The 24,588-nt window shown below is 40.5% G+C and overlaps 1 protein-coding gene and 1 long non-coding RNA gene across 2 annotated transcripts in view; one reads left to right on the top strand and one right to left on the bottom strand.

The window, feature by feature from the left end:
* LOC137383843 (probable thiopurine S-methyltransferase) overlaps positions 1 to 24,588 on the bottom strand; it is a 96,668-nt gene that overhangs the window by 57,335 nt on the left and 14,745 nt on the right. Inside the window, exons 2-4 of the mRNA XM_068057143.1 lie at positions 14,595 to 14,738; positions 10,524 to 10,616; positions 8,517 to 8,649 (exon numbers count right to left, since the gene is read on the bottom strand). Of these exons, the coding sequence (XP_067913244.1) occupies positions 8,517 to 8,649; positions 10,524 to 10,616; positions 14,595 to 14,731 (363 nt within the window). The 5' untranslated portion in view covers positions 14,732 to 14,738. The remainder of the gene's footprint in view (positions 1 to 8,516; positions 8,650 to 10,523; positions 10,617 to 14,594; positions 14,739 to 24,588) is intronic.
* Positions 17,893 to 23,289, top strand: LOC137383821 (uncharacterized). Its single transcript, XR_010977469.1, has 2 exons — positions 17,893 to 18,428; positions 19,075 to 23,289. It is a non-coding gene; the product is annotated as an uncharacterized lncRNA (long non-coding RNA).

Here is a 24,588-nt window from a genome sequence, read left to right as displayed (position 1 = left end):
ACCCATCTATTCCTTTCTCTGGCATGTGCTTATCTAGCTTCTCCTTGAATGCACATATGCCATTTGCCTCAAATATTCCCTGTGGTTGCCATTTCCACATTCTACTCAATCTCTGGATAAAGAAATTTCTCCCGAATTCCCTACTGGACTTGAGTACTATCATATTTAGTTTTCGTCTCGCCAACAAGTGGAAATATCATCTCTACAGCTATCATATCAAACTCTTGCATAATCTTGAAGTCCTCCATTAAGTCACCCCTGAGCCTTCTCTTTTCCAAAGTACAGAAATAGGAGGATAGAATGGATGAATGCATGGCTGGAGAGAAGGTGTACGAGAGAGGGAATAGATTTCAGGGACATTGGGACCGGTTATGGAGGAGGTGGGATGCACAGGCCTGATGTGTTGCACTTCAACAGAGCCGGTAACAATGTCCATGTGGGGCAGTTTGCTAGTGTTACTGGGAAAGGTTTAAACTAACTTGGCAGCGGGAAAGGAACCAGGACGTAACATTAGAGAGGTGAAATAAGCTGCACAAAGTATTGGCAGATACAGATAGCACTAGAGTAAGAAATAGTAAGGCATTAGATGGGGTCAGAGTAAGACAGAATGCAATAAGGCCTAAATTAGGTTTACAGTGCATGCATGTGAACGCACAGAGGATAGTAAATAAGATTGGTGCATTGCAGGTGCAGATGGACACCAGGAAATATGATGTGGCGATAACGGAGACCTGGCTCACAAAAGACAGGACTGGGTCCTAAAATATTCCTGGATACAAGGTGTTCAGGAAAGATAGCGAAGGAAGGAAAGGAGGAGGGATGGAAGTATTCATTAAGCAGAATATTACAGCGCTGGAGAGATTATGTCCTCAAGGGGTCAAGGACAGAATCTATTTGGTTAGAGTTAAGAAACAACAGAGGTATCATTACAGTACTGGCTGTATACTATAGGCCACCAACTAGTGGGAAAGATACAGAGGAACAAATTTGCAGGGAAATTACAGAGAGTTAAAAAATCTATACAGTAAGGATAATTAAAATCTCCCATTATCACAACATAGACTGGGATTGTACTAGTGTAAAGGGCAGAGAGGGGGCAGAGTTTATAGAGTGTGTTCAGGAGAATTGTCTAGATGAGTATGTTACCGGCACAACGAGGAAGGGGCTTGCAGGATCTGGTTCTGATGAGAAACAGGCTGAATATAGAAAGTTCAAAGGGGCAGTGAAAAAAACTAATATAAGAAGCAAAGAGAGGGTATGAGAAGAGACTGGCAGTCAACATAAAAGGGAATACACAAGTCTTTATAGGTTTATAAAATGTAAAAGTGTCATAAAAGGAGAGTGGTGGGGGTGATTAGGAACCATAAAGGGGATTTATGAATGGAGGCAGAGAGCATACTGAGGTAATAAATGTGTACTTTGCATCTGTCTTTACCAAGGAAGAAGATGCTGCCAAAGTCATAGTGAAAGAGGAGGTAGTTGAGACACATGATAGGCTAAAAATTGCTAAAGAGGAGGTAATAGAAATGCTGGCTATACTTAAAGTTGATACGTTACCAGGATCAGATTAAATGCATCCGAGGAGACTGAGCAAAGAGGGTGGAAATTGCAGAAGCACTGGAATAATCCTCCAATCCTCCTTAGATATGGGTGTAGTGCCAGAGGATTGGAGAACTGCAAATGCTATACCCTTGTTCAAATAAGGGATATAAGAATAAACCCAGCAAATACAAGCCAGTCAGTTTAACCTCGTTGGGTGAAAGCTTTTAGAAACAATAATCAGGGGAAAAATTAACAGTCACTTGGACAAATGTGGCTTGATTCAGGAAAGCCAGCATGAATTTGTTAAAAGCAAATCATGTTTAAATAACCTAGTTGATGATGTAACCGTGAGGGTTGATGAGGGTAATGTGCTTAATGTGATGTACATGGATAATCAAGTGTTTGATGAAGTGTCACATAACAAGTTTGTCAGAAAATTTAGAGCCCATGGAATAAAAGGGTGAATGACAACATGGATACGAAGTTGGCTGAGTGACAGGAAACAGAAAGTAGTGATGAACAATTGTTTTTAGGACTGGAAGAAGTTATCTAGTGTGGTTCCCCAGGAGTCAGTAGTAGGACCACTTCTTTTCTTGATCTATATTAATGGCCTAGACTTGGGTGTACAGGTCACAATTTCAAAATTTGCTGATGACACCAAATTTGGAAGTATTCTGAACTGTGAGGAAGTTAGTGCTAGACTTCAAGAGAATAAAGGCAGACTGATGGTATGGGCGGAAAGTGGAAGATGAAATTTAATTTAGAAAAGTGTGAAGTGATGCATTTTGGTAGGAACAATGTGGAGAGGCAATATAAAATGAAGGATATATTTCTGAAGTGGGTGAAGGAGCAAAGGGACCTGAGGGTATATGTACACAAATTGTTGAAAGTGGCAGGGCAGGTTGAGAAAGTGTTAATAAGGGATACAGATCCTGGGCTTTAAAATAGAAGCACAGAGTACAAAAGAAGGAAATTATAGCAAAACCTCATAAAACACTGCTATGGCCTCAACTGGAGTATTGTGTCCAATTCTGGATGTGAAGGCATTGGGGAGGGTGCAGAAAAGATTTAGGAGAATATTTCTACGAATGAGGGACTTCTGTTAGATAGATAGCTAAGAGAAGTTGGGACAGTTCTCCTTACAGAAAAGAAGGTGAAAGGAGATTTCGTAGAGGTATTCAAAATCATGAAGGGTCTGGACAGAGCAGATAGAGAAACTGTTCCCATTGGCAGAAAGGCCAAGAACTAGAGTATACTGATTTAAGGTGAATGGCAAAAGAACCAAAGGCAACATGAGGAAAAACTTATTTTATACAGTGAATGGTAACTTTCTGGAATGCACTGCCTGAGAGTGTGGTGGAGGCAGATTCAATCGTGGCTTCCAGAAGGGAAGTGGACAATTATCTGAAGAGAAAAAAATTGCAGGGTTATGGCGAAAGGAAGGCGGCGTGGGACGAGCTGAGTTGCGCTTGCAGAGAGCCGGCATGGACAGGATAGGCTGAATGGCCTTATTCTGTGCTGTAACCATTCTATGATTCTATGAAACAGCCCCAGCCTGTCCAATCTTTGCTGACTGGTAGAACAGCTCAGTTCTGGTATCATTCTAGTAAATCTTTTTTGCAGCTTCTCCAGTGGCTCTATGTCTTTTTTATACGATGGAAACCAGAACTATTCACAGTACTTCAAGTGTGGTCTAACGAAGGTTCAATATAAGTTTAACATAACTTTTCTGCTTTTCAATTCTATCCCTTTAGAAATGAACCCAAGTGGTTTGTTCGCTCTTTATATAGCCTTATTAAACTACATCACCACTTTTAGTGATCTCTGTATCTGTATTCCCAGATCCCTGTTCCTCGACCCTATTTAGACACTTATCTTCCAAAGAGAATGTAGCCTCATTATTTTTCCAACCAAAATATATTACTTTGCAGTTATCTACTTTACAACAACATGAGCTTGCATTTATATAGTGCCTTTAATATCATGTTATAGTGATCTGCACGAGGGCAGGTCCTCTCCTCATTTCTCCACGCCTTGCGGTCTTGCGCTTTCCTCTTCATTTGCTTGTAGGAGCCTCCCATTTTAAATTTCAAATTGTCTGACATCATCATTCTCCTTCTCAATCTTGGTCTACATCCCTCTAATCTTCCTTAAATCACCTTCTTCTGCAAATTCTCATGCCTTAGAATATGGTTAATCCAACCTTGTTGCCTTTTCTTGATGATATTTACTACCGACCTATCCTCGTCCTGAAAACTTCTCATTATTGCTCTTGTGGTCTCTCCAAGTGACCCACTCCATCCGTCTCCAGAACCACATTTGACAAATTTCTAGTCTTGAATGTCTGCTTTTCTCAAGGTCCACGCTTCAGCCCCATACAACAGGACACTCCAAATCAAAGTCTTCTTTTCTTAAGATCTCTACTCATTCCTATCCTGAGCAATTCTTTATGTTTGGAGAATGCACTCTTTGCCATTGCTATTTTAGTTCTGATTTCTTTATGACAGCAACCATCTTTTGACAAGGTGCTTCCCAGGTACTTAAATTGTGATAATGTAATAAAGGTAATGTAATGTATTAATGTAATAAAATGTTAAATAAATATTTATTTTCAATAATAATATTGAAGTCCATTTGCCAATTACACACCAATTCTGCAAGTTTATTAATGTCTTTCTGTATTTTGTCACAGTATTTCTCTATAGTAACAACACCCTCCAATTTGATATCAGCCACAAATCTTGAATTTTTTTTTATTTGCTCGTGGAATGTTGGTGTTGCTGGCAAGGCTAGCATTAATTGCTCATCCCTAATTGCCCTTGAGAAGGTGGTGATAAGCAGCCTTCTTGAACTGTGTGTGGTGAAGGTACTCCCATTAAAGGCCTGTTCGGGTCTGCAAAATAAAAACCCGACCCGAGCCCGACAGAACCACATCTGACCCGAGCCCGACCCAGCCCGAGTCCTTTCATTTTTTCCCACGCCCAACCTGACCGTCAGTTAACTTACCTTCCATTTTTCACTTTGTTGCTGATCTGCACAAGCTTAAAATAACTAACAAAACCATCTTCCTAGTCAAAAAATTACATTAACAGTGGAGCCACTTACCTGTGATGCAGCGTGTCCGACCCGACCTGTGCCCGAATGCCGGACCTGGAAGTGCAACCCAACCCGACCCCGACACATGTCGTCGGGTCCTGTCGGGTTTTGGTCGGGTAGCAGGCCTTTAACTCCCACAGTCTTGTTAGGTATGGAGTACCAGGACTTTGAGTATTGAAGGAATGGCGATACATTTCCAATTCAGATTGTGTGTGACTTGGAGGGGATCTTGGAGGTGGTGATGTTTCCATGCACCTGCTGCCCTTGCCCTTCTAGATGGTAGAGGTCATGGATTTGGGACCTGACTGTACTTCTGATTCCTGTGTTCAAATTCTTTATGTGAACAACACTGGTCACAGCACCAATCCTTGTGGAACACCACTTCCCAATCTAAGTAACTACATTTAAGCCCTACTCTCTGCTTTGTTTGTAGCCAGCTTGCTATCCATATGCGACCTGTCTCTTAACTCCATGTGTTCTTAACTTATTCATGAGCCTACTATGTGGTCCTTATCGAAGGCTTTTTGGAAATCCAAATATATTAAATCTACTACATTACCCTTGTCTACCCTTGCATGACTTCTTCAAAGATTTGTTTTATAAAGCTTCATCACAAACTCCTTACTCTTGTACTCTATGCTTCTATTTATAAAGCCCAGGGTCCCATATGCCTTTTTAACCACTTTCTCAACCTGCCCTGCCACCTTCAACAATTTGTGCACATATACCCCCAGGTCTCTCTGTTCCTACATCCCCTTTGGAGTTGTAACTTTTATTTTATATCAGCAGAGGCCCGCAAACATTTGCAGTCAAATGCGTATACTTATTGCAAGAGTACTTTTTTAAATACAGGATTTCTAGTTATTCTTTCACCAAAGACTTCAACAAAATCAAAACTTCTCACTCTGGGAAAAGCTACAAAAGCTGTCCACATGTAAAAGCAGGCTTAGGAATATAAATCCAAATTTTGTCAACAGTCTTGTCTTCTGACTTGTTTAAAGTCATAAAATAATATAGTCTAATTGAGAACTGCTTTCTCCTGTGTTTAAAAGGCACATTTACATCGGATGGACTCAATACTATTCCAGGAATAATCCTGTATTTGAGTAATGCTGAAAATAGAGACATATTGTCGAAGCTTTTTGTCTTACACTCATCAGGACAATCCGCAAGAATCCCAATGTAAGGGAAAGCAACAATGTTATACTGTATGAGAAGAGAGTGCTGTTTGGTTGGCAAGTGGACTCTGATTGGCAGAGGCGTTGCCATGGAGAATGCACCAGCCCATGGTGACGAACAGTTAACAGCCAAGCCCTGTTTGAAATTTAAACCAGGCAGCTTGACTCTGATTGGTCAAAGCATGGCTCTAGGGACTGCCTGTCACTTATTTTGTTTAGCTGAAACAGGCACAATGTGCGTACATGTTCTTTCTGTCTGCAAAGAACAGGGCCCAATGTACTAATATATATAGCTTCCAGTACACGCAAATGCGCTGTACTGCGAGCCCGATGACAATCTTAAATTGGTTGTCAGCGTAATTTTTAGCGCACTGAGGCTTATTTAGCAAATGTTGTCCAATTGCGGAATCACATCTAGTGTTGGACAATGTGTTTTGAGTTTTGCAAGCGTGGGCTGGTTCGGCACAACCTGTCCCTTGCCCATTGTGAACAGTGGAAGGGACATGTTGTTTGATACGATCTGCTAATCTTTGGGATGTACGGCCTACAGACCTAGCATCACATTGGCATTGAAATTCATATATCATATTACTTACTTGTGTGATAGGCAGAACGTCCTTTTTGGTTTGACGGCAGCATCCTGTTCGTGGCGAACATCACATGTGTTGCTACTGCATAGTAGCAGCGTGAAATAGCTAGCTTCACCTATTGCTCAAATTTCTGGGATACATTATCCTTCCAATTCCTGCGTGATAATGGTTATCCTGATCAGATCATTTCTCGCTGTATATCGCACAAACTTATGAACGGGCATAACTCAAATTACCCTGGAAGGGTAATGTATCCCAAAAAGCGTTCAGGTGAAACATGCCTTGATTAGATGTTTCCTGGTGTTGACGCCATCCTGAAGACACCTTTGAGTCCTGCACTAGCCCGGCCATCTCCCTGCACCACCTGGGCACCTCTCTGCTCAGCACCTTCCTCCTCACCCTCTGATGAGCTGTGTTGCACTAGTGCCTGACCCTCTTCAAGGTCCACACTTCTCTGGAAGGCCATGTTATGGAGAGTGCAGCAGACCACCACAATGCACGAGACCTTTGCAGAAGTGTACTGCAGAGTGCCACCTAATCAGTCAAGGCACCAGAACTACATCTTCAGAAGCCCGATAGCCTGCTCAATGGTGGTCCTTGTGAGCAGATGGCTTCCGTTGTACTGCCTATGTGGCTCCATCTCAGGATCCCATAAAAGGGTGAGTAGCAATCACTTCAAGGGATATCCCTTGTCCTCTGGAATCCATCCACGAACTTTGAGGGGGTATGAAGAGCTGTGAATCTCAATGGCTGCTCACTTGATGCCTTGATGGCCACATGGGTGCAATCAATGAGCCCTGTACCTGCGGGAATCCAGTGATGGAGACGAATCCCATTACCTTTTGTGTCTGCAAGGCCTCATCTGTATGGAATTGTATGTGCTACCCAGCTCTCGTAAACAGGGCATCAGTGACCTGTGAGATGCAATGGTGTGTTGCCACTGGCGAGATGCCACCAAGGTCTGCTGCTGATCCTTGGAAGGAGCCAGAGGTGAAGAAATTCAAGGCCACAGTGACTTTGAGGCCTACTGGCAAGGCATGGAGAGCAGCGCTGTGGGGTGTGAGATCTTCTGCAATAAGGGCACAAATCGCAGTGACCATCTGCCTAGGTAGGAGCTGTCTCCTGCGGCACTGGTTGTCCGACATGTCCAGGTAGCTTCTTCTTCAGCGGTACACATGATGCTGTGGGTTTGGCCTCTTTTGCATTCCTGCTCCTCGTTCCTCTCCTCTGCCGTCCTCATGCCTGGGGCTCTACATCTACTGCTGAGGATGTTGATCCTCATTGCTACTCGACCTAATCTCTGAAAACCTTAATCCCATGTCCCACTCATGCCTTGCTTGCACTCAGCTTCAATTACCATAATTACTGGACACCGCACCCCCCAAAGTCCCTGAGGGTCATGACCTCCTCCATTGTTTGAGCGTGCACAGACCACTCGCTCTGCTAACTCTCCTCACCCAATTCCCACCTGTGTGCCAGTGGCTGGGTGCCCCCCTCAGCCGTGCTGCTTTTTATGGACCCACCTAATAGAATGGCGCACCATGACTGGCTCCTCGCTATGTTGCTGCCTCCTTGAACCTGGACTGTTCTTGATCCATTGTGTAGCCTGTGCATACCCACCAAAATTTCAAACTGGCCCTTGAAGAGCTGACAAGAAGCTTGTTAACAAGATGAATTGGCCACTTATCCAAATTGGGCAGTTTGCCAGGTCCTGCCCTCACCTTTCCTGAGCAAAATTGCCTGCGGCCAGAACAGTGACGCCAGCCGATGGCACTAATTTTCGCGCCAGCACGCCTCTGTACTCACCCCGAATGGGCCTAAAATTACTGCCCCTGGTTTCTCTTTATACATGATAATAAGAAACTGGATGTCAGACCAGCTATTTATGGTACTTGAAATTGTCTGGGTTTGAAAAACATTAATTAAAGAAACACTATTTGGAAACTTTCACGTGCTTTATATTTAACCTATAGGCAAAATCACATACCAACTATGAATTTGCCTAAGGGATGAACTTAATTGAAAGAAATTTCTAGCCATATAACATGTAAAAGTATTACAAATCACATGAATGTAAAAGACTGTCGACAAACAGCTATCACCACCTCACCTTAAATACATCAGCACCTGGCATCCCTGGTACAGGTTCCTGAATGTAGGACAGATTCTGTTCTGTGAAAAATTGTTTTATTGCGATTTCAGATATTTCCACACCGACAATAGTGTGCCCCTGATCAGCAAGCCTACAGAAAACAAGACCAAATGAAGAGGCATGACTCTTTATAGCAAAGTGAATCTTAAAACTCAACTGAAGCTTGCTGTTCAAAAATATACATGCTTCTTTTCAGTGCAAAATTTGAAACACCCAACCCAACTATTTCCTCAGTTATATCTTAATGCTTTGTCAATGCACTTATAAAATACAAGAATATTGAATAAAGGCTCAATCACAATGATCTTAATTCTTAAGCAAGTTAAATTGTTCTCACAATAACATAATTAAAAGGATCAGTCTAAGTCGCTTGAAACCTAGCTTAACATTGCATAAATCTTAGATTAATGCAGTACACAACAGCACTGTCCTGCCCAAGGACATAGATAGAAATCAGTGAGAAATTGGGTTGAATAAGGACAGGCGATCCACTTCGCCTGATTACCACACAGATGGTGAGGATGAACATCTACTCCAATATCTCTCAAAAGCACACAAAACCTTTCTGCTTAGAGTACACTGTTCTTTAAAGAAGCTCCACGAGTTTGAATAAATTGAATAAAGTGCAATAGTTTAAACTTGTGACATCAGATGTTGTGACCAGCTAGAGACCTTGGATTTGAGTTTTTCTGTGCTAATGGCAGAAGCTCCAGTTGAGCATTCCGTGCAGCCACCATCACCAACAACCTGTATTTAACAATGCTTTCAAAGCGCAAGTCCCTTAATAAGCAAATAGTAAGAGAAACAAAATGGCAAGTCATCGGATAGTATCCAGAACGGGTGGTTGGGGTGGGGAGGGGGAGTGGGGGCATGTGGGACTGGGTTAGCAAAGTAGGAAGAATGAAGGGCATGGGAGGGGAAGCAACTCTGGAAGAGGTTACAGAGGTAGGGTGTAGCAAGGGCATCAAGAGATTTTAAGACATGAATGGGGACTTCAAATTTAATCAGATGTTAATCTGCTGTCAACAAGTAAACACAATGACAATGTTTAAAAGAACTTCAAATTTAATACACATACATTTTTGAAGTTTACTATAACACTTCTGTCAATTATAACATGTACGGGATCTGCACTGAATATTAGCAGCATACAGTTCTATACTTATTTAATGTGATATTTTGCTGCAATAAAACTTTGGTAAGTATAAGAGTTATTGAATCAAGACCAAAATTCCTAATAAGTGGCCAGATTTTAGTCTTAAATATTTACAAAATGAAAGTAGTCTTTTTCAGTTCCTAATGCCTGACTATTGTGCATGTTTAATATTTCATGGATCACCTTAAATTGAGAATACTCGCACCCCTAATATGAACAAGGGGATCTACCCCATGACAAAATACTGCTCTCTCATCATCATCACTTCCTACCAGTTTGTAATCTAATATTATTCCAAGCACCTTTACGGATTTCAAAAACCCAAAAGGGATCTGATCAAAGTTCTCCTGAAAATCCACGTACATTTCATCAACTGACTAGGTCTCAATTATTGATTTGATTGTGTCTTTCAGGAACTCCAGTGCAAGACACAAGCTATTGCTGTTAAAACCACACTTACTATTCCTTATGATCACCATGGCTTAAAAATGCTGTGCAAATATTAATGCATGAATACTTAATACATTTACATGTCTTTGCTTTGAGGACCATTTTTAAAAAGATACTACATTTGTTTTATACAAAGTAGGAATGAGCCAATTATAAATACCAGTGGAAACCTTGAATGGTGCTGACAAATTAAACTCCAGGGTAAGTGTTGCTCTCGCAAGATTGCAGTTCCAAAACCCAATTGTTGGTTAAGAACATTGAAATTAACAAAAAAAATTAGCAGAATAAAAAAGTGTAACCCCATATGACCAAACATACAAATATTTTAAAATGTCACTCTTCATTGGCAATTTACTTACCATTTCATATCCAATGCCTTCCCACAAAGTGGGAAAAATATACAGATTTGCTTTCTCCCATTTAGCATAACATCCAGGTGTTTCTTCAACATTCTACAGGGAAGGAGCAGTTAAAGACAAATATAATGGATCAATTAAAAACAAATATAAGTGCACAGTGTCATGCAGACCCCCACCTGCCAAGAATGAGGCACATTGGTTTTGTCATGAACATTGATTTTTTGCTGTTGTTGGAGCGAGTAAATGACTTGTTAAACAGATCAGCCATGGCTGGAAAAAAACATTTACATACAAACAGACATCGAAGGTGAGGAAGTGCATTCCAGGGCCTGCTAAGGAGGATACAATCCACAACGGCCAGGCCTGTTTAGACCAGCTTGTCACATAACCAGCTGGCTGTTTTCTTTTGAACTGGCCACAGAGAGTTTGGGCTCAGAAAGACTGTTTGCTCCTGGACTGCGAAGATCTCTCTTGTCTACTCCTATCTCTTTCTCACAAGCCTTTGAATCCACTGAAGATACATGACCCCCAACAGAGAAAAATCTCCTACAGAGAACAAGATTTAAGAGGAATACTGGGCCCCAACGAAAAGCAATTTCTACTTACAATCAAGGACTCTACAGTGAGCTCCAAGAACCCTAACAAAAACTCTTCAGACATTGCCTCTAATTTTTCTACTTTATTTTTCTTGTACTCTTTTCTGTCACTATTTGCATATGTGTATTGTGTATGCATGCTAGCGTAGATGCATTGTATATCTGTAGGCGTCAACCGAATTAGAGTTTAAATTCAAGTTTAATAAATTTTAACTTTTCTTCTTTAAACCTAAGAAAACCTGTTTGTGCTGGTTTATTTACCTTATAATTAGAAAGTGGTGAACAAGGATTCACCAAGTGGGAGCTAAAAACACTGTGTTTAAAATAAAACCCTGTTACGATAAGACCAGGTGAAGACTGAGAGGGAACCCTAGACCCCTTTCTTAACTGGTCGTAACAACAGTTACAACCAACTTGGCAGCCCCCACAATATAATTTATTAATTTATAGAGTGTTGTGGAATTGAAGTGCATCCAAATGTTTTCTACATAGGCAGCACATTTTAAATTTTACACATTTCTTTCAAATTGTTACTGCCTCATCCACCTCTCCCATCTGCTAAATTGTGGATCCAATTCATAAACTACAATTTTATATCAACAATGTCCCATTTAATTTTGGAACACATTTTGCTTTGCAGTTTATAAACTTTTAATCTTAAAAACATCTGCTAACTAATGTAATAGCATTGCAAGTCAGACATACATGGTCACTGGCACAGTGGCATTTTTGTCAATTGGATGCAGCTGGGTGTGGATGTACTAAGCTCTAGTCACAAACATTGTGAGATTAAACTAGAAATTACTGAACTCAAACAAAATAACAAAGAATGAAAACTGGAAATATTTTCCCCTGCAACAATGTCTGCTGCCTGCTCATTTAAATTATTGTAGTGTGCGAACCAGCGCTAAACACGCTGTTAAATGACTGCAAGCCTCAGCAGCGAGCCCAAGTTTGCGCGAGGCTAGCACCACTTAAAGCCAGCCTTCACCTCTGAACGGGGGTTAATTCTGGCAGGAGTAGGTACTGGAAGTGGCTGGGGCAGAGTCTGACCTGCAAGAAGGATTACCACTGGAGTCCTTGGTAAAGGAGGTGGAAAGGAGGAGAGGTCCTCTATCCACAGGGCTTCATAAGGCAGACACTGCAAAGGCAGTGAATGGGACCAGATAGCCATGCAGTCAAATACCAGCATCTAGCCTTGAGGACTTGGACGCAGTATTGCAAGTTCAATGACCTCACAAGAGTGATCAAGATCAGTGAATGAACTGTCAAATGCCATCTCCTACCAACTGAAACACTAGTGTCAGACACTGCTCAATTTATCACATGCCCATCACTCACCGACCAACAATCTCAATTAATCACGACTCCTACCTCACATTCATAGCTTCATCACACCCGCACACATTTAGCAGTGCTGCAAGCCTCACACCCACATCACCAGCTATTTAACCATGATAGTCACCTCACCCAAACAAATTGCACCACACTCATTGACACACTTCCGTCTCTCTTGCAAGACAAGATGGAAGATAACAGGAGGCAGCAGCAGCACCTAACTGGCAAGGGGCAGGCATTGCTGCATGTCCTTTCTCCCATGGAGGAGATGGTGCTTGCCATTACTGGAGGACATGCCCAGAGGCAGGTTTGAAATGATCAGATATGAGGGTATGCTCATACCGAATCCTCCTTCTCACATCCCACTTCCCCTTCATTCGACAAACCCTTCTGATTTACAAGCTACAGCTAGTGTAAACATGTATCTCTTGCTTTCCACCACCCAAAAGCCTCACCGCAACCCTACCCTTCTGCCTTTCTCCTTTAAGGCATTGAAGAACTGCCACCACACCAGGCAGTGGTAGAAAAGAAAGAGGTGGAGCTGCAGCAAGTGATGTTACTCGCTCTCACACTCACAGCCACCTGCTCAGATACTGACACTATGCATATTTTAGAGGATAGCTTAGAGGTGGGATCTGCCGAAACGGTGTTTAAATAACTTGATATTCTTTATATTTAAGAATAATTGATAGTTGAAATTTGCAAAAAAAAACAATACTACCTCAGGTAACAGATTGAAACTTTTACCTTCTTCAGTATTTTCTTAGGCTATCAAACAAAAATTGGCACAATAGGTGAGTGTAATGTTACCAACAATCATGAGTTCAGGATACACTGTGAAAAGTTGTTCCTGATAAATACATAATATGGGGACTGCAGAAAAGTGCACCCAAGATGGGCTTGAAATCTTGCTGGTTAGGCTACATTTCAACTTTCTGTTAAAATTCATTCGCATAATCACAAACATAAAATCTTCCATGAACCAGAACAATCAGGTAGTGTAATTGAATGTAGTTTGTTCTCTTTTTTTTCCATTTAAAAAAGTGCTCCTTGATGTATTGCAGAGTGGTAACCTGGTGCAGTTTTATTAATACGGCTGAAAATGGGTTTATCACCAAAGATAAGAATTTTTAAAACGGTGTCCAATCCTTAACCTGTGAGTAACCTGATTTAAGAACACTGAACATGACTTTGAAAAACTATCCTAAACTAGCTTCATTGGTGTTCACTAGTCAGTTTCTTAGCAAAGGAAATAATTTTTGGCCTGAAAAACTTTTAAAAGTTGCCGACTTGTGCCTGTGTGCCGAAGAAAATAAGCACAATTTGACCAGCCTTCCCACACCAGCACAATCGGCAGAATTTCACAGTTTCCACCTGGGGGCCTGACCAGTTTTGTGGGTTGGGTCTGATTCGGGTGAACTGAATCATGGAAAGCAAGAACGCAAGTGGTTTCGGACATTTTAAATTCCCTGATCTTTGATGCTGTTTTGGCTGATTCTGCTGGAATCTGAGTATAAAACTAGTGAAAACAAAGTCGGGGAAATAGCTTTGTTCCAATTCCAAAGTCAGCATCCGAAGGTCTGAACCAGTTCCAAGTTTGGGCCTCATTTGAATGTAATGAGTGAGCTGTGGGTATCAAACAAGTAGCTTGCTCAGTGTGGGTTGGTGAGAAATTGGTTGACTCTTGTGCTAAGCAGGCTGGCAGGCCAAGCCTGGGCAGGGATGGGGAAGCTTGGGCATCCAAGGGGTGGTTGAGGTGTCCCCTAAAGCCTCACCAGATTTTCAACTGCCAGCTGCATGTTATTTTTTTACACAAGAAATGGGCAGCTGCCAGTTGGAAATCACCCCAATGGAGCATCTACTGGGTCTGGATAGCACTGTTCTGAAACCTTTGAGCGGGATTTGTATTGAAAAGGATTTGTGCCATAACATTGTTGATTCACTCTGCATTTGGGTGTGGTTGGTGATGAATGGTCTGATCACCCAGAGGCTTTATTTGATTAATACGACGGGGAAGGGAAGGCCCCAATGGTCTTCCTTTGCTTAGAAGATTTATTGGAGACAGCTTAGTACCAGGAGGTGATTGCATCCACTAGACTTCCTCAGGCTTGGAACAAAATGGGAATGTACCACTCACTCATGTACTTCATCGAGATGAAATCTAATTTGTTGCTTTTCCCAACTTGTGATCCAGTATTCCAGAGTCAGGTCAGCATGCTTCTTTCCTTCAAACCTGTTTGACGTCTTCCCAACTGCATCTGCTTCCGTAGACATAGCTAGCCTGTAAAATTGGATACTATTACCATTTGCGTGTACAATGCAACAAGAAAACCCAACAAATCAAATCACAGCCTTGAATGCTTCAAGCCAACTGTAACTCTCAATATACAAATTTTTCTCTGGAGATTGGTTTAGAATTTCAGGTATGGCAGTTGTTGACAAAAAAGGAATACATTTTAAAATAGGAGATTGTAATTTTAATGCAGGATCGCCTACCTGGAAAACGTGTTGATTTAATACACACACTAGATTAAAAACTGAGTGCACAACAAAAAAAAAACATGCAATATTATAATGCTGTCATACCGATCATGTAATGCTATGAGTTTGAAAACACTTGAGGACCTGTTTCAAGATAATAAATACATCTTAATCTTAATTGTACATATTAAGAAGAGTAGACCATTCAGCTCTTCGAGCCTGTTCTGCCATTCAACGAGATCATGGCTGATCTATATCTGAACTCCATCCGCCTGCCTAGATCTACATCCTTTTATACCCTTGTCCAGCAATAATCTCGATTTCAGATTGAAAATGATTAATTGAGCTAGTATTTGCTGCTTTTTGAGGGAGTTTCACACTTTTATCACCATTTGCGTGAAGCAGTCTTTCCCAATTTCTTTCCTGAATTGTCTGGCCTCTGATTTTAAGGTTATGTTCCTTATCCCAGATTCCTCCACCAGTGGAAAAACCTTTTCTGTATCTACCCTATCAACTCCTTTCAAAATTCTACTGGACTATACAGTCCAGCATTTGGAATGTATGCACCCAAATCTTGTGAAAAATATCTTTGTGATCAGTCTATTTTTTATATAAAAAAAGACTTATTTATAAAACAGTAACAAATACAGATGATTCTAAGCCGATGAGGACAAATAAACAATTTAGAAATCCAAAGAGGAAAGCAGTTAAAGACGAAATAAAAAAGCAATAAGCAGTCAACATATGAATATTTAGATATCAAGATATCCCGAAGATCAGTCTGAACAAATAGTGATACTGTGCACAACAGGGATGAAAAAAAGTAAGGAAACAAAGAAACAAACTAAAAGGAAAGTAACATGTAACAAATAAAATGAGGAGGTCTGCACCCAACTATCACAGGAAAAAGGAGATTTAGCTCAGATGGCATGAGATGTTTGTTTTAACATAGAAGGGTGTGAGGATGTGGAATGCACTACTGGACATAATTAATGAAACGCAGACTATAACATATCAGAATAGATTAGATATTGGTCGACAGAAAGGGGAATAAAGAGATCTGAGATTCCGATGAAGGGTCACTGACCCGAAACGTTAACTCTGCTTCTCTTTCCACAGATGCTGCCAGACCTGCTGAGTGGTTCCAGCATTTCTTGTTTTTATATCGTGTTCTCACAATTTAGGACTGCAACTTGTGTGGAGGATAAACATCAATATGCACTTGTTGGGCTGAATGACCAGTTTCCAAATTTTAATTTCTGTGTAAGGTGACAAATTCCACTTGTGATCAGTACGAGTACAAGCACTTAATGTGCATTAGCATTGAATTCTGCCATAGCATTATCACCTCTGAGAAAGGAGACCATGGAGACAGGCCTCCTCCAGAATTTCATAGAATCACACAGCACAGAATAAGGCAATTCGACCCATTATGCCTGTGCTGGCTCTTTGAAAAGCTATCTAATCAGTCTTACTCTTCTGCTCTTTCCCTATATCCCTGTGAAATTTTCTTTTTTGTGGATATATATTTTGAAAGTTACTATTGAATTTACTTTGACTACCCTATCAAGCAGTGCATTCCAGATCTTTACAACTGGTTTCCCTACATTAGTCACATGGTTCTATCAATCCCCCTTTGTTTCTAATGAGGTGGTTCTGGAATCTTCTAATGAAATTCAAGGTTCTACATGTTCCAGGAGGTCCATTCATACTTGGAGGGGTTGGCTCCTTCAAAGTCAATGGGTGGGAATGGCCTTGATGGCCAAGCTAATAAAGCTATTCTAGCTTTATTTCTAGGTAATTCAATCACTGAGAGCAAGCCATTGTCCTGGCTGGGCTTTTTGTTAGATTTTTGTCTCCAGGTCAATCTCCTGGTGTTTCAAATGTAAATTGCAGTGGCCATCTTGGCTGTTAGATTTTTAAAATTTAACTTATAGGATTTTTTCTCCATTAAAAATCTAAGGTAAGTTTCCAACCAATGAAATTAATGAGTCTCAATAAGCATATAGTTTTTTTTTCCTGACAACCTCCATTAAATCACCATCTTCTCTGCTCTACGGAAAACAATGGCAGTTTTTCTCACCTTTCCTCATAACTAAAGAGAGGCTTGTAGCAAAGCTGAGTTATTTTAATGGAGACTTAAATTTTCCTATAGATTAGGAGCAGCAAATTAGCTCCAGTTAGAAAAACATTCAATTTCTTGATTGCATTCAAGATAGTTTTCAGGAGCAATATGTTCCAGAACCAACAAGAGGGCAGGCAATACCAGATTTAGTAATGAGGAATGAGCCAGACTTAGTTAATAATTTAACAGAAAGGGAGCATTAATCCAAGTCATCATTATACAATTGAATTCCATGTTAGGTTTGAAAAGGAGATGCTTAACACAGTAAATGTTAACTGTTGAAGAAAATCCAGATTGTGCCCAATTGTTGAACAAATTCTCCGGACTCAGACGTTGAGAACAAACTTTTTATTGCATGATATCATGGGGGAGCACACCTTACCTAAATGCAGTCCAGTGCTGCTCCCAGTGCTGCTCCCCCATGATATCATGCAATAAAAAGTTTGTTCTCAACGTCTGAGTCCGGAGAATTTGTTCAACAATTGGGCACAATCTGGATTTTCTTCAACAGTTTGGCGTAGTCGGCAGGATCCCTGAGTTCACGGGATCCAAAAGAACCTAGTAAAAAAACAAATCGACAGGATCAGGGGTAAGTCAACTTTTCTGCGACCCTAGTGTCTCAATCACCCAGCCTGAGCCGGAATTAAGAGGGCGACTGGGCCCCACGTGAAGGCCAGATAACTGGGAGAGGGGGACTAAAGGGGTCAAGGAAGAATTGGCTGAAACCTGATCAGAAAAGATCTAAAATTCCGCGAAGGGAACTTGAAAAGGAGATAAGTAGAAAATCCAGTAAAATGTGGCGAATTCGGTGTAGTAGTAGTACTAAATTCTGGGAATTTGGTGATCCTAATTTGAGTTTGCACGAGCTGTTCCTCCACCGGGTGGAGTAAAGAGGCTGTGGGACAAAAGGAGTTAGGTCAACCGTCTGGGACGGTGAACGACTGGGGCTGTAACTAAACTACCAAATTGACCTGACAGGCACGTGATCGTTGCTCCTGAGTACACGAGCCGGAATCTGGCCCTAGAGAGAGAGGCTGTGGGACGGAGGGAGAACGAAAGAGCGTTGGCCTGAGAGACAGGGGTGTGCCGGTTAGCTGACCTTGAGAATTTAACATTAACTGCGCCTGTTCGTATCCTTGTGTCTATTCGTTTTGTTGTGTCTTGTTTGTTTTCCTGTGTTTTAATGCTACTTGATTCATAGAAAAGAACTCGTAAATTTAGAAGGTTTTGAGAAAGTAGAAGTAAGAGTGGACTCAACGGCTTCCAAGAAGGAAGGGTTGCCCCCGGGGACAAGTAAACCATGTCCTCTGGAGAAAGGCAACCCACGTCCGTTTGCCCCCTCGAAGGAGATGCAGAAGCGCCACGGTAAATATGTGTTTTAAAGATAGGTATGTTTTAGAGTCAAACAAGTAACTGTGTCTTTGATTCGACTGTGAGAATGTCGGAAGCTTCCGCGAATGAATTGAATATCTGGGAAGAACAGCTTGTATTCTGTAGAACTGACTGTCGTTAACTCTTTGTTGACTGGCTTTAATGTTAAAAGCATGAGTCTATTAAGTTGTTTGGAATTGAATGAGTGTGAAAAGTGATTGTTGAGTGTGTTCATCTCGATTTAAGATTGTGCACCCAGGAATGGGATATAAAATTGAATTATATTTTAAGTTAAAGTTTTATTTTTAGTTGGTTTTGCAACTGTGAAAAGGCAATGAACAATTTTCTGAGGGATAAGCTTCAGCCTTGAAGGTCTGAAGATGTCTGGCAGAAATCTAATTTGGGGTTTGGAACATTGTTTTAATTGGAAACTCTGCTATTGTTTTATTTTACAGTCTAAATTTGAAGACATGTTTTACTGACTGTTATCTTGTTTTAAGGGAAAGAAAGGATAGAAAAGGAGGTATAGGAAAGATTCTGTCTGTTTAAAAAGATTAAAGTTTGTGTAAGGACCTAGTGTTAAGTCTTTTGTTGTAAGAATGTTAAATAACTTTTTCTTTAATTTTTGGTTTTATTACAGTCATTTGAAAAGGCGCCTGAAGAAAGAGCAAGAAAATGATGTAATTTACCTATCTTTTAAAATATGCACGTGCTATTCTGTTCTGTGTGTAGTTAATAAGTATTATAAGTTAATAAGTCTGAATTGAATTAATACTGTTAAGGTTAATTGACCTGTTTAAGTTGAAGAACTGGAAATGTCATTTGCAACCACAATGAACTTTCAAGTTTAGCATGTCGAGTTTTGGAGGAGTCTTAAGTTCCAAACAGGGGACTCACTCATATAACATCGGCAGTTTTGATTTTTAAATATTATTGCAATGAATTGGAATTGGAATCATCTTTGTCGTAAAATTCCTTGGATTAGGAACCTCTGACAAGAGATACAAAAAGTTTGGAAACAATTGGAGTTTAATCTAAAATGCTGTCTTTCCTGATGGAGATGCTTTCCTTTGAAGTTGAAAAATGTTACACATGATTGTGTTGTTTTTAAACCCTAAGGATACCAAAAGGATTGAAAAGGTTTAAAATAGATAGTTCTTTTCGATCAGAAAAGAAAGGTTTCGTAAAGTGACGTAGCTGAGAATGTTTTGCTCCGCCCCCTTGGAGACAAACAAAGAACTTAACCCGCTGCAGCTTTTTGCATAGCTGAGAGTCAAATTTATACATATTGGACATTGCCAAATTTTACATTTCCAAGTTGACAGATAGAATTGGACAAATTAAACCATTGGGCTCAGGGGCAGTGCCACAAGGGATTCTTTTTAAGCAGGTGACGGCAGGTTCCAAGGCCACATGAGAACTGATGCCACAACAAGAGATCCAGCAGCTTAGAGAATTTAAAACTGAATTGCAGACATCAAATATCATAGCATCTTTATCAATGAGACAAAATGCTTGAGAAGGAAAGATAGTTGCAAACACTTCTGTCCTTAACGTACAAAAAGTACAACGAAGTCTGGGCATAAGAAATTGGAATCAATAAACAAAATTTAATTGATATGAGTGGTTATTTAAAGCACTAAAAGGGAAATTTATCTGATATTTAAGAGGACAATCAAAGTTTTAGAAAATAACAAATCAGTGGTTTACTGTGTTGGACATGAGCAATGGGTTCCGGTCCATACAGTTGGCACAAGAGTGTCAAAATAAATTTGCATTTACGTTCAAGGGACAACAGTACATCTGGACATGTCTCTCCCAGGGATTTTATAATAATCCATCGATATTCCACCTTCCTTCAAGAAGGTTAGAGTGAAAGTTAGGCTGAAAATGGCACCGATAATGAAGGAAAAGGTTTCTTACTTGGGAATAATAATAACATAGGGAAAGCATGAGACAGAGCAAAAGTGAGTGCAGACAATCCTCGAACTCCCCTAGCGCAAGATATTAAAGCTCTAAAAAAAAAGGACTGTTCCTATTTCTGGTTATGAGATTAAACAGACAAGAAGCAACAACCCCCACGGTTAACCCCACATCCGAATTACCGACGAGTAAGGTTACGACCCAACAGCCAAAAGTGACTGGTCTCCCTTGCCCGGTCTTGACTACAGGACTAGAAAATAGACTTGTGATAATAAAACCTAATAAAATTGTATATGATAATGTAAAGCTTGAGTTGGTACCGGTAATATTGATTTTCTCAGATATCCAGCTACCTGACTGGTGCCCTGAGAAGACCCGAGAGTTGTACAAGGTATTACTGTAACAATTGTTGAGACAGGAATTTGGTAATGAGAAAATAATAAAGGGAAAGAGTCATAAACGTAGTTTAGTGAATGACGCAGCCACAGTCCTTAATACAGGAACTTCAATTGTCAATACTATAGATTTGGAAAATGTGGACCAGAAGGTTAGAACTCTCAGTCAGCTAGTAAAGGATATTTTTAAAAAAAGGAACAAAAGGCACAGAAGTGGTGTAGCTAAAGTAGGACAGGATCTGTCAAAAACGGTGACAGGACTGGTGAGAGTACGGGAAGGTCATGCTCATACTATTAATGATATCATAGAAAAGGTAACGAGGTCCACGACATTTCAAATAATGAAAGTGTTTGTAGTACATATGGTCCGTGGATGTTAGAACAAACGAAGGAAAATTGGAGGCAAATTGATGCAGGACAGGTACCAGTTTGGATCAATTACACCCAGTTGGAGGACTTTGCTAGTCACACAAATGATAAAATTATCAGGTGCCAACTCAGAAAACCTAAGATTGGAAAGGTCAGGAATGTTTAAATACAGGATCTATGAGTATTGGAGTAGTGTTGGGAATACCTGTAATTCTGAGAGATAAATTAGGGATACAATTACATGAAGTAGAAAATATAGGAGTGATAAGGGGAAAAGATTACATAAAATACAATAATATTTTACAATATGTTGTGGAAATTGGAAAAGAGGTAATTGGAACAACATTGTCCATTGTCTGAGTGTAATCTGGAAAACGAGGTGATCATATGTCCTCGTCCTATATATAAAACGGCAGAATCAAAATGTGGATTTAATACCACTGTAAATTGCACCATGAAGACTAGGAAAGCATTGTCAGGACTAACCCATGTGGCCTATATGGGAAAGGGGAGATATTGCTTAACCACCACAGCGAAGGAGTACCAGTATGGACATAAACGGACTTGTCCGGTGAACAACAGTATGTTTTGGTTCAACCCACAATTACCAACCCGAGTAGGGAAGATGGAGTTGGTACAGATACATGAGCAAAAGACAGAAACGATAACTGTGACAGAATGTATTAAGGAGGATTTGACAAATTACCACCGAGAATATGAATATACTATCCAGCCATTGCTCACACGCTTGGGTAAAGAGAGACAGCAGCTGGAAGCCATTGCAAGCTGGAACAACAGTCGAAGATGCGACAAGATGAGATTGACAAGATAAATGATTCTACCTGGAAGGAGGACTTATGGAACTGGGGGTCAGAGGTGCAGATACACCCCTGGTTTAGAATTATCTCCCATGTCCTGATAGTGGTTTTGGGTATCATGGTGTTAGATGTGACGTACTTAATTTGGCAACTTAAGAAATTAATTAGGCAATGTAAGAGGATGTATGAATACAGGTTGGACAGCTACCCGAAAAGCAATTAGTGTTTGAACTTGCTCTGTAAAAGGAGGGACAATTAGTTATGCCATAAAAAGGGTAATTGGATAACCTTCTCAGATGTACTTAAAGTGAGCAAATGAATGATCAATGTACTTTATGAAATTGTATTATGTTTATACAATCGATTATGTAACAGTGATGTTTAAATGAATTTTTAATTGTACAAGTGTACCACCTTTTATGTTGTAAGCAAGTATTTGAAGCCCCTGCAAAACTTATGCCTTTACAAAATTCCCGCTGCCCCCTTGTGATATAAGCAGGCGACGTATTGAGTGCGACCCCTCCGGGTGTTGAAGGCTGTTTCTAGACAAATAGAGACCATTAAAGGCACCTAGGTGGGATCAAGGGAAGGATTCTTAAAAGGGTTGTTGAACAGTCAAGAGGGGACTGTGAGAACAGAATTTTAGAATTTTAAGAACAGAATTTTATGGGGACATTTAAGCTGAGATTAATCAATCATGTATTGCTAGCTTGGCCTTGCGGCTGGTACAGCGCGATGGCAGGAAATAAATTATGCTTCAATGACTACCTTAAATACCTCTCCCCTCCACATACGATGATATTGTGTTATCATGGTATGATAAAAGGAGGGATTGTTGGAGAATTTTCTGAGCTTTGCTAATTATTTCTTAACTTTGTAAAAATAGAGAAACAGGACGCAGCTTGTAGCTAACCTAACCAATGATCAGGAAATGTAGACAGAGCAACTGACCACAGTCATCTGGCTTAGGAAAGGACAGAGCTCATGATGGATTTTGGGGAAGTGAAAGCAGAGTATTCGTTACTGACTCTTCCGCTCTTATCATGTTTGTGCAACCTAGCCAGAAGTAACGGCCAAATATAGTACCTGGAGTGTGTACGTTAAATAGGGAACAATAGCTTGTTATGCTCGAACTAACGCTCCACTGACCTCGGACATTGCAAAGGGCACAGAGCTGCAGGTGGTCTTGTGGTTGTCCTGTAGTTTATGCTTAATTGTGAAACTGCTAGCTCTGCTTCTTTTATACTATATAAGTCCACGGCGATTTGTAGTTGGCGGGAGCAGCACTGGACTGCATTTAGGTAAGGTGTGCTCCCCCATGATATCATGCAATAAAAAGTTTGTTCTCAACGTCTGAGTCCGGAGAATTTGTCCAACAATTGGGCACAATCTGGATTTTCTTCAACATTAACCTTCCTAAAATCTAGAATCTTAACAGGATGGGACAGAGACTGATGACTGCAAACTGGCCAACACTGTTAGTGGGCAAAATTAGTGATGGACAGTGCGAAGTGTTTTTAAAAAATAGTTTAACACAGGATTAGTATATACCTCTAAGGGGCAAGAGCTCTACTTACCAATAAAACAACCATGGTCAACAAAAGATGAGAGATGACATAAAACTAAAGAAAAAAACATAGAAAAGTGCAAATAGTTTAGATCCAGAGAACTGAGAAAGATATGAAGAACACCAAAGGGAATAGAAAAGAGATAGTAAGAGCTGCAGTAAGGGACTATGAAATGGAACATGAGACGGATAGCAACATTCACACAAAAAGCTTGTGACATGAGAAGAAAAAGTATAGTCAAGGGTAATGTGGACCCTTTAAAAACAAACGTGGGTAATATCGCAAATGAAAATAAAGTTATGGCAGACTTGTTGAATAATTACTTTGTGTCTTCACTGTCGAGGAAGAGGATAATATATCTGATATGCCAGGGAAACCAATGATCAATCAAGGACTGGAACTCACTCAAGTTAACAAAAGTAAGTAAACAGTATTGGGAAAAGTGATGGCACTAAAGACTGACAAATCCAAGGACCTGATGGTTTCCACCCCAGAGTTTTAAAGGAAGTAAGGAAATTGCAGATGATTTAACCATAATCTTCCAAAGCTCTGTCGATTCAGGAATTGTTCCTTTAGATTAGAAAATTACAAATCTAACTCCATTATTTAAGGAAGGTGCGAGAGAAACCAGGATATATTGCATGTTATAATTAGGAACCACATGACTGAGCACTTGAAGAAATTTGAGCTGATGAGAGTGTAGTGTCAGCCATGGCTTAGTTGGTAGCACTCGTGCCTCTGAGTCAGAAGGTTGTGGGTTCAGCCAGACACTTGAACACATAATCTAGTTTGATACTTCACTGCAGTACAAAGAGAATGCTGCACTGTTGAAGGTGCCATCTTTCAGGCCAGGCACCTGTCTTCCCTGTCAAGTAGACTCAAGATATCCTAAGGCACAATTTTAAAGAAATGGATTATCCGGTTATCACATTGCTTTTTATGGGACCATGCAGTGTGAAAATTGGCCACCACATTCCTTACATTACAACATTAATTACACTTCACACGGCCTTGGTCGTCCTTCTGGCGTCACTGTTGGGAGCTGGGAAAGAAGTTCTACCGTCAGTGGATGGCGACCACG

Source organism: Heterodontus francisci, chromosome 2 (genome assembly GCF_036365525.1).
Source record: "Heterodontus francisci isolate sHetFra1 chromosome 2, sHetFra1.hap1, whole genome shotgun sequence".
NCBI classification, from domain to species: domain Eukaryota; kingdom Metazoa; phylum Chordata; class Chondrichthyes; order Heterodontiformes; family Heterodontidae; genus Heterodontus; species Heterodontus francisci.
Note: the sequence above shows the minus strand (reverse complement) of the source record. Positions and strands in the feature narration are given on the sequence as shown.